This window comes from Pinus tabuliformis, chromosome J (assembly GCF_031772625.1).
Source record: "Pinus tabuliformis cultivar Carrire ecotype Pingquan chromosome J, CPIR1, whole genome shotgun sequence".
Classification (NCBI taxonomy): Eukaryota; Viridiplantae; Streptophyta; class Pinopsida; order Pinales; family Pinaceae; genus Pinus; species Pinus tabuliformis.
In genome coordinates this window covers 1,331,842,542-1,331,853,524 of record NC_142295.1, presented here as the reverse complement: position 1 = coordinate 1,331,853,524, position 10,983 = coordinate 1,331,842,542, and the positions used below count along the sequence as shown (strand labels likewise).

General features: G+C 33.2%; 1 protein-coding gene across 1 annotated transcript; it reads right to left on the bottom strand.

The window, feature by feature from the left end:
• Nucleotides 1–1,396: 1,396 nt before the first annotated feature.
• On the bottom strand, nt 1,397–3,418 carry LOC149232259 (cytochrome P450 71AU50-like). The gene is made up of 2 exons (XM_089376451.1): nt 2,467–3,418; nt 1,397–2,343 (listed from the first exon to the last, which is right to left on the bottom strand). Exons 1-2 carry the CDS (start codon nt 3,388–3,390, stop codon nt 1,690–1,692), a joined length of 1,578 nt encoding a protein of 525 aa, XP_089232577.1. The 5' UTR covers nt 3,391–3,418; the 3' UTR covers nt 1,397–1,689.
• Between the last annotated feature and the right edge of the window lie 7,565 nt (nt 3,419–10,983).

Here is a 10,983-nt window from a genome sequence, read left to right as displayed (position 1 = left end):
TGTGAGTTGGAAATGTCTAAGCTTTCAACTATCCCTTGGTATGAGTGAATTCTGTATACTATCCCTTGCTATGAGTGAATTAAGTATGCACATTTTAAGCTTATCTAAGACAAACAATCCAATTTGCATCTTCAACTATCCCTTGGTATGAGTGAATTCTGTATACTATCCCTTGCTATGAGTGAATTAAGTATGCACATTTTAAGCTTATCTAAGACAAACAATCCAATTTGCATCCTTTCTTGAGGTTACTGCAAAATATTTGTTCTATAAAACTACATCATACTTACAAATTGTGGTCCAGGTGTTAATAGTGAGCATTAAAGTTATTTTAGTCAGAATGGGTAATAATAGGACAAACAACCTTGTATAGAAATTGCAATGTGATTCTTCTTAAAGGTGGCTTAATTGTATCACATTGATTTTGACATGACAACACCAGTAAAATGATATAAGTCGTTGTAGCTGGTACACCTATGTTTGGTCCATTAATCACTATATTAGATTGAAGGAATATGGTGGAATTCTCGATCAGAACTATTTCTTGATTGGCAGCGACATGAACCTTGTGTTGTACAACATTTGTATTGATTGTGAAGAATTTAAGGAGTAGTAATGTTATTTTTTTTTAGCCTAGCAAGGATTATCAAATAGATTGTTTATTGGTCCTTGTGGTATACATTCTTTGGATCTTGTTTTCTTCCTTAATTGTAAGTGCATAAAAATATTAGATTCACATGGTACCATTAGTCATGTGAGCCATTAATCATTAAGTGCAAAGCGTGGATATTCAAGCAGGTATTCTAGCTGAAAAGTTTAATAGAAGTAGGAAGTCCAATTGGCCAATTTGCTTTGCCAACTGTGGAGCTTTCAAAATCACATGAAGCTTCTATCAAATGGCTAAATGAAGCAACATTAATTCAATAATTAATAAAAAATATAGTCTTAGGTGCCCTAAATCAACTTCAATTTATATAGCTTTAGAATTTCATTTCTGCTACATCGTTGCATCTTATTTAGATTTGCTCATTCCTATATCAATTGTTCTTCAATTTATGCCTTACAACCTTTCTTTACAACATCTGGTACAAATACTAATTAACATTATTAATATAGAGAAAAAAATATTAGTATCTTTTTATAATATTTAGTATTAAATATTCTTTTATATCTATATATATCTATATATATATATATATATATATATATATATATATATATATATATATATATATATATACCTTTAGAATAAATTTAAATTAATATGGTTTTAAATAAAGTTTACAAGAAATTGAGTTTATGCTAGTTATTATCAATCAAACTTTTAATTAACAAAATTAATAAACTATTCTATTGTTCAGATATATTACATATCCGAATAACCTTATCGTAATAGTAAAACAAATACCATCCCTTCCACTTTATTGAGAGACTTATGAGAGCACGTACACGTACATATTTATATCCTATGCATTCTATAGTCATCACCATGGATACATGACTCATAACGTGATTCTCAACCCTAAACAAACACCTTTAAAAAAGCTATGACATTTCTGAACCCTAAACAAACAACTTAAAACTAAACAAACACCTTAAAACGACGAGGGAAGGGGTGAAGCCACTACTGGCGAACGGTTTCTGCACCAAAAGAGTTATCTGTCCACAGATTCCACTAGAATCGAAGTCCTACTTCAGGTGCGCAACGCATTCAAGGCGTGGGGTTGGAATAGCACAGAGTTCATCAGCCCTGGGCAATGTGAATCCATTATGCTTTTCAGTCATCTCCATTTCTTGATTTTTCCCGTTCATGTCATCAAAGGGAAGCCTCCAGTTGAAGCAGTGAAGGAGTTGCGCCACCCCAAGCTCTAGAGCAAGCATACCCAACTGCTCTCCCGGGCATCTTCTCCTGCCTATTCCGAAGGCAAGCCACCCGAGGTTTTGATGTCCATTTGCATCTACCACCGAGCCAACTCTTTCCATGAATCTTTCTGGCTTGAAAGTTTCGGCGTCCTCCCATGACTTTGGGTCCCTCCCAATCGCCCAAAGATTGACGAGAACGCAGGTATTCTGGGGGATTTCATAGCCCAATATATTGCAAGACTCAGCATGTAAGCGGCGGTACAAGAAAGGCCCGCCTGGGTGGAGTCGAAGCGTTTCTTTCACCATAGCTTGTAAATAAACGAGCTGAGGAAGATCAGATTCGCATACCATGCGACCCAATCCTACAACGCGTTCCAGCTCGTCCTGAAGCTTTTTCATCACTGGAGGATTTCTCAGCGCTTCCGCCATTGCCCATTCTATCATTGTAGGCGCCGTCTCCAAGCCGCCAAGCAATATATCCTGCCAACATCAACATCAACATCAACATCACACAATTAAATTTGGGTTATTTTTAACTTACAAAGAGGATTCCTGAATCTAATCTGATATAATATTCATCAATTTGGGTTAATTTTAACTTACAAAGAGGATTCCTTTTACACCATCTCGTGAAATTTGGAGCTCTCTATCTTTATCCGCAGAGGCTGCAAGTAAGGCATCCACAAGATCATGCGTCATGTTGCTCCGATTCTGGGTAGCATGTTCCTCTATTACTTTCTCTAGCAACTGGTCTTGTGTTGTACGTAGCTTCTTCAACCGACGGTTGAGACCTTGCAAATCCATCCAGTTCAAGTAAGGTATGTATTCTCCAATATTAAAGGAGCCGAGTAACAGTAAAATTTCTTTGATCATTGAACTGAATGCTCCTGAATCCCGGTCCGAATACTTTTTACCGAAGGTCATCCTCAAGACTATAGCTGTCACAAGGGACGACGCAAGTTGCTTGATGTTGACAGGACGAGAGTCCTTGTGGGCATCTGAATTAACAATAGAGCGAATCATAGCGGAGACTTCATCTTCTCTAATAAAACGGGAGTAATCTAAGCGCCTGGAGTTGAGCATCTCCATAGCGCAGAGCTTACGCATTTGTGTCCAGTAAACCTTATACGGAGAAAAGATGATGTCCGTAAAATTAAAAGACAAATGTTTAGAAGTGGCCGACGAACATTTGTATGCGAAAAGCTCATCGTGGGTCTTTAGAACCTCCCTGGCCATTTCTGGAGACGAGACGACTAAGATGAGGGCGGAGCCGAAACAGAGAGACATGAGAGGTCCGTATTTCATAGAGAGAGCAGCCAGCGCTCGGTGGGGAAGCTTTCCCAGCATGTGAAGGTTGCCGATAATGGGCAACGGGAAAGGCCCCGGAGGTAGCCTCCCCTTTCTTCCGCTGGAGAAGAAGCTCCATACCGCTGCCAATACAACAAAAAGGAGAGCAGTGGCGAATTTAGCGTAAACCTCTCCACTCTCTGAAACTGACCGCTGCAGGAATCCCAACTCCGTCGTCATTCTTTTTCTGGACTAGGCACCGGAAATGCAATTGGTGATACCAAATACAAACCGATGCGGGTTTCTTATAGCTGCGTCCAGCATTAAAAAATGCTATATTTCCACATCACTTGTCATTTCACCTTATACGTTGTTGGGTATTTTTTTTGCAATGGGAAAATACCAAAACCAAACAAACTTAACACCACAGAATGACTTGTATTCATTAAAACCAAAATGCCTAAAGCAACATATTCATCCTCTTTGCTGAGAGGGATTTACCAAAAATAATTACATTCAAAACATTTACTCTGTCTTCACATGAGAATTTACTGTGCTGGGTAAAATTCTCATTTACATTCACTGACTGTGAAAACACATTACTTACTGGTGTAAAACTATTTTTACACATACTGCTGTAAAAATATTTTACACATGCTTCTGTAAAAACATTTTACATATGCTGCTCAAAATAAACAAAACATTATATGCCCCAAAAACTTACTGCGCATTACAAAATGGTCAACACATATAATCTATGCACTGTTGTGCATTTCCTCTTGCAAAAACAAACACCAAAGGTCAACACAAAGAAAATACATGCGCTCCACTACTTTTCACTCTCACACTGCTCACATTTCATTACAATGAGGAACTAATTTTTATGCACTGCTGTGCAACACTTCAAATTCTGGATTCCCCTTCTGCGTTCCTCCTTTTATTCATGTGTGCGTGTTATCAAAATGGTCTGCGTATTGCCCCCATTTTTACTCTGCCCCCTATCCTCTTTTCACACACTACAATACCAAAAAAATACACCACGAGCAACCACTACAACACATTGACTTTTTTTTACAACTCTTATACGTGAGGGCGCGGGCTTACATAATATATATAAAACATATAAAAAAAACTTATATCAAAACGTGCCCATAACTATGTTAAATGTATGGGACGTATGCCCATCACAATATTAAAGGCCGCCACCAAAAAACTACGTAAAACATTAAATTCCATAACTTCATCACTTACGGCGGTCAACCAATAAGACAAACACTCCACGCAAAATTAATTCGCTGCAGGCCCGTGCACCTTCAGAGATCGACGGCTGAGGATGATCAGGCAGATCGGACGGCTCACAAGAATATCGGAAGGCATCATATGACTGAACAATACCACCCGAGAAACTTACGTTGGCTGATGTCAGGTCAGAAACACGTGGCGCCACCATAGTTTATCGGAGTCGCATATACGGAAACAGCTTTTCGCTGGAAGGCGGTCCGAGAAATAAGACGGTTTTGCTGCGGTGGTTTTGGGTGACTGGTACGGCTGCGTGCTTGCTGAGTTGATGGCGGATTTGGCTGATCACTGCCTTGCCATCGCTGTCACGGTCCACGTCCGCACACTCTGCTGCAGTTGGAATTAACATTCCAACATACGTGGCAACTACTTTTGATCCGTTTACATCCGGAGGTTTTATTTTGCAATCTTACACATTTGCATATACAAAACTGTGAATAGAAAATAAATCAATAAATAAATAAAAGCAGGAAAATTAAGAAAAAAAAAACGTGTCTCCGTGGACAGGTATTTATAACCCAAGTGGATTAAAAAGTCATAAAATTTTGGTGGTGGAAAAGGGAGTATGGAAGTGGAGGAATGGTTAAGATAGACGAAAGTGGTCCAAATTGGAAAAAAAAAAACAAAAAATATTATAGAGACCATATTTGAATTATATTTTTAATAATAAAAATAAATTTAACATTATCAATATAATCTAAAACTCCTAGAATTTTAAAATACCAAAAAAATTAATTTTTCCCGAAAAAAAAAAGAAATAACAAAATAAAAACGTGTATCTCGATTAAAAAGTAAAAAAATAATAATATTTTGACTGGCTTCGGCCATATTGTAATCTGGCTTCGGCCGTATTCTGACTGGCTTCGGCCATACTCTGACTGGTTTAGGCCATATTGTAATCTGGCTTCGGCTGTATTCTGACTGGCTTCGGCTATATTGTAATCTGAGGGCTTCGGCCATATATAAGGATTTCTCTCTGAAAAAAATGAATGTTAAGGTAAAAATAAAAAAATGTGTTTTTAACGAAAGGTTGGATGGAAAAATCATAAAAAAAATTATTATTATGAATAGTATATAAGTAAAATAAGCACCCTACTTTTAAAGTGTAGAAAACAAAAACGTGTCTCGATTGGAAATTTACGAATACTGAAAAAAATGAAAGCATCTGCAACTTGTCGGGAGGTTAAAGCATCTGCAACTAGTCGGGAGGTGAAAATCGGAAAAAAAAATTAAAGCAGCTGCAACTTGTCGGGAGGTGAAAATCGGAAAAAAAAATAAATTAAAGCATCTGCAACTTGTCGGGAGGTGAAAAACGAAAAACGTACCGCTATGGAAAAGGTGAGTATCAAGATTGAAAATATAAGATTTAATATTTTTAGTGAAATTATATTGTTTTATTATTTAAATTGTATTTTTAAATGATGATGATAATGATGATGATAGTTATTGTCACCAAATTTTGGTCTATCAGATCTAAATAAACAAATTATTTAGTCTATCGGATCTAAAGAAACAAATTATTTAGTTTGATTTAAAATTTTATTTCTATGCTCATAAAGCTTGGAGAGAAGCCTCTTGAGCTCACTATAATTTTGACATTGTAAAAGGCTAGGAAGGTCAGTGTTGCGACAAAGATAATGAAATTGAGATCTAATGTGGTTGTACGCGGGGCACTCTAAGAGGAAGTGGTTTTCATCCTCGATGTTCCTATTCTCACATAGATGGCAGATCCTTTCCATCCATGGTGTTTTAGGAACTGCCCAACGACCAGTTTCACTATGGAGCTCATGAGAGTTCGTTCTAATCTTAAGAAGCCTAAGTTGCTTATCAAGATCAGATGGGCACCTTGCGAGAAGAACAATATCGTCAACATAGAGAAGAATGATGATGACTATCCCAACTAAGATCGTGCCAACACAACTTGCTTCCTCTAAATAACCTTCAAGCTTGTCGATGTAAATGCCAAATAGGGTAGGGGAGAGGGGGAAACCTTGTTTAACTCCAATATTACATTTAATATCTTTCGACCACCCCTCATTGCTTTTTAGCTTGGCAATTACATTCTCGTATAATCTTATAGCGGCAGCTCTCAACTCGAAAGGAACCTTTAGCTCTTCTAATATATTCCAAAGCTTGTTTCTAGGAACTGTATCGAAAGCCTTTCTAAAGTCCACAAAGCAATAAAAGAGATTGGATTTATCATTACGACATTCCTCCACAATGATCCTAAGTGTAACGAGGTGGTCTGTTGTTGAGTGATGCCTTCTAAAACCCGCTTGGCCTTTAGCCCGCTTACCTTCACTTTCAAGCCATATGCTCAACTTCTTTTCCAAAATAATACCATATAGCTTGGCTAAGAGAGGGCTGATCATAATGGTCTGATAATTAGAAGGGTTATTTGTATCCCCACTTTTAAAAATATGGATAATGAGGCTCTCAGTCCAAGGTTTAGGGAACCCTTGCTTGACTACTTGATTGAAAAGCTTGTGGATGTGGGGGATGAGGACATGACCTCCAATTTTTAAGATTTCTGCCTGGTAACCTTCGATGTCCTTAGCTTTCCCATTTGCCAGGCGTTTAACCCCAAAATCAATGTCTTCTAATGAGAAAACTTCTTTTGTTGTGAGTAGGGTTTCAAAGTTATCCATGACATTTGGAGATTCATAAATCTTTTTAAGATAGGAATTCCAATCGTGTAAAGCAATTTTATTATTATCTTTAGTTTTCCTAGTCAGAATCTGCCTCCAAAATTTCTTAGGAGCTACCTTAGAGAGGTGTAAGATATTCTCTTGTCTTTTACGAATCTACTGCCTCTTTTTCCTTTTAATTAGGGCTTTGTATATTTTTATCTTTACCATTTTAAGAGATTCATCAACAACTTCCTTAATTGCTCTCCTCGCACTTTTACATTCTTTGTCATACCATGGGTTGGTTTTGTTATTTCTTTTATTATTTGAAACTTCAATTGAGAACTTGTTAATAGAATATGAGAGGGTTGTAGTAAAATTATGATAGAGGTCTTCTATGTTGTCTATACTAGATAAAGGAAGCAACTTAGTTTTTAATTCATTTAGGAAGAGATTGTTTTTATTTCTATCAAATATTAGGTTCTTTTGGCTATAAGGATTATTTTCTATGGGATCTCTATGCATGACAAAATTGAGAGTTATAAGTAAAGGCCTATGATCAGAGTCAGGTAGGCTCGTGGTCGTTTAAGATGTCAAAATTTATTATCTCTTTGTATAAAAGGAGGTTAAAAATAACATAGTCTACCACGTTGCTACCAAGCCCATGGATGCACGTCATCTGGCTAGAATTGGGCCACTTCTTTAGACCATTGCAAATTATGAGATCTTGAGCACTACAGAGCTTGACTAGCTCCGACCCAAACAAATTCTCCCTGAGGTCTTCAGAGATCCTTTTGTACCTACTAGCCAGAGTAGGGTCTTCGTCTAACCAAAGAGGATTAGGGTTTGGGATGGTTGCTTAGAATAATAGCTTGATTGCTTGAAGTTCGAGCATTAAAGTCACCTATTAAAAGCATATTACCTTCATTCCTTAGGCTAGAAATATCATTCTCTAAACCATTGTAGGACTATTTTTATCTAGATTCTTCTTCTTATAGAAGTTAGAAATGTATATAAAATTTTGGAAAATTTATAGGGCATTTTTTTACACATTAGAATTTGAAATTACAATTTAGTTTTTTTACATAGTAGTTAAAAATTATTTTCAACTCAACTACCGATAACATAAGGATGTCCAATCTTAACTAGACCATTAAGAAGATAAAAGACGAGATCATTTTTCATCATAATAATAATATTTAAAATGTTATTACATCAAAATTTATGGAGAAATTGTGGGGTGCTAAAGAGTTAGAGAAAATGAAGCTAAGACATTATAAAGAGGTGATCAACTCAAGTCTTCAAAATCAAAAGTATCTCTATGCTTTTGACTAGTGTAAAGAAGAAAATATGCATGGCTAAAATAAGAACAAATTCTCATGAGCTACATTCCAAAAATGCTATTAGATGAAAGAATCCATCACTTTTCTAGTTGAATATGAAAAACACTTTCTTTTAGGTTGTTGATCTTACACTGAGTTTATTAATCTTTTAACTCAACAAAACTATGTTGATATTAGATATTAGTCGATCAACAATAACACTTACATTATTTTCATTTAAATTAAATATCATTAAAATTTAAATTAGAAAAAAAAATCATTTCATTTAAAATATAAATTTTTTCCTTATATTAACTAAAAAATAAAACAGCAAAATAAGAAGTATAAGTAATGTCGATACTCTTTTAAAGGTAACTTAATTTTAATATTTAGTAAAATTATTAATATATATTTAATTTTATTTAATAATTAAAAAATATAAGAATTATGTAATAATGTTTAATATATTTATTGAAAGGTTTCTTAGATTTAATTACGATTTGGCTTAAATATTTTAAGTTTTTAATTTATTTGATTTACATTTGTACTATATTTTTTATAATATTGTAATTTTTAGTTATTTAAAATGAGTTTTTAAATATATAAATAAATTTAACATTAAAAAATATTATTTACATTATTTAAATTTATTAATTTTATAAATCATATTTTAAATGAAATTTGACATTATATATAAATTTATTTTAATATTTAATAGATAGTATAAATATTCTAAATTCTATATTAATAAATGTATTAATTAAAAAAAAAACTGACCATTCAATATATAAAATAAACTAAAATTTTAATATTTAATAGATAGTATAAATATCTCAATAATAATATAAATTCTGTAAACAATATTAGTGTTACACAGGCCAATAAATGGAATTCCATAACCCAAAACCCTTATGGAACAAAATAAACAAGTTGAAATCTCCATTAATTATTTGTGGTCGTTGTAGTTATTAGACGATTGTAAGCCTAAACGAATAAGATAAAATTATATAGGATTAGATGGAAAAATGTAATCACTTAGTGAGCAGCAAACGATATATATTAATTATTATTATAGTCTTGAAATTATTTTCTAAAATTTATAATCTCTAAATTATTATCAAAAACCTACATATTAATCATGCAATAAGAAGTTCATGGATTATTAAAGACTTAGAGATTAGAAGGAACATATGTCTTTATTAAAGTTTAATTCAAGTGAAAGAAAAAATAAACCAGTCTCCTAATGACCAAAACTAAAACCAAAAACATATATTTTTTTAATTTCACAAACATGATCATTTTTTTTCATTAAATTGAAACTAATAACATATTCCTTTTCTAATTTCAATTTCACAAACACTGTCATCTATTTTCATTTCAATAAAACTAATCACATATTCTTTTTTATTTTACCAACATTTTTATATCTTTTTAATTTTGCAAGCACTTTCATAGCTATTCAGTAAGTCGTCACTATTTGTATATTTTCTAACATTATCTTTCCTTTCGTATTCTATGAAGTATTTAAATTATTAGTATTCTATGAAGTATTTAAATTATTAATTTCCTAAGTACTTTACCCCTTTACATAGGCTAGAACTAGACTCTTCATTTTCGATTTTGATTAATGATTTGGATTTTTTTGGAACATCCTATCTATTAGTTTTCTTTCTAATGAATGTACTTCTTTAACTCTTAATAATAATATTACTATTATTATTTTTTTATCTACTACAAATTTGAAATTATTATCATTTTTTATTAAATTTAACTTTGAAATATAAGATTTTATATTTTTAGTGAAATTATAATATTTTATTATTTAGATTATATTTCTAAATATAAAAATATATATAAAGTTTTGGAAAATTTACGGAGCATTTTTTTTTTTTTACATATTCAAGAACTTGAAATTATAATTTAGGTTTTTCTTTTTACATACTAGTTAAAAATCACTTTCAACTCAACCAGTGATGGGATAAGGATGTCTAATCTTAATTAGACCATTGAAAGAATAAAGGAGGGGATCATTTTTCATAATAATAATAATATTTAAAATATTATTACATCGTAATTTAAGGAGAAATTGTGGGGTGCTAAAGAGTTATAGAGAAAAGGAAACTAAGATATTACAAGGAGGTGATCAACTCTTGAAACCAAAAGTATCTCTATGATTTTGACTAGTGTAAAGAAGAAAATATGCATGACTAAAATAAGAACAATTTCTCATGAGCTACATTCCAAAAATGCTATTAGATGAAAGAGCCTTCTAACTTTAACATGGTGGTTGAATATGAAAAACGCTTTCTTTTAAATTGTTGATGTTATACTGAGCTTAAATCTAAATTTCAAAATATTTATCACGTTACCAACTTTCTTAATCTTTTAACCCAAAGCTATATTAACTATATTAATATTAGATTTAGTCGACCAACACCACCACTTACATTATTGTCATTTGAATTAAATATCATTAATACAACCTTTTATTATCTTTTAGTTGGCAGAGGCGAAGCAATATTGATTGCTCATGTGTAGAATTTCGTGTGGTTCCGTTGGTGGTGAATGCAAGAATAGGCAGCCAT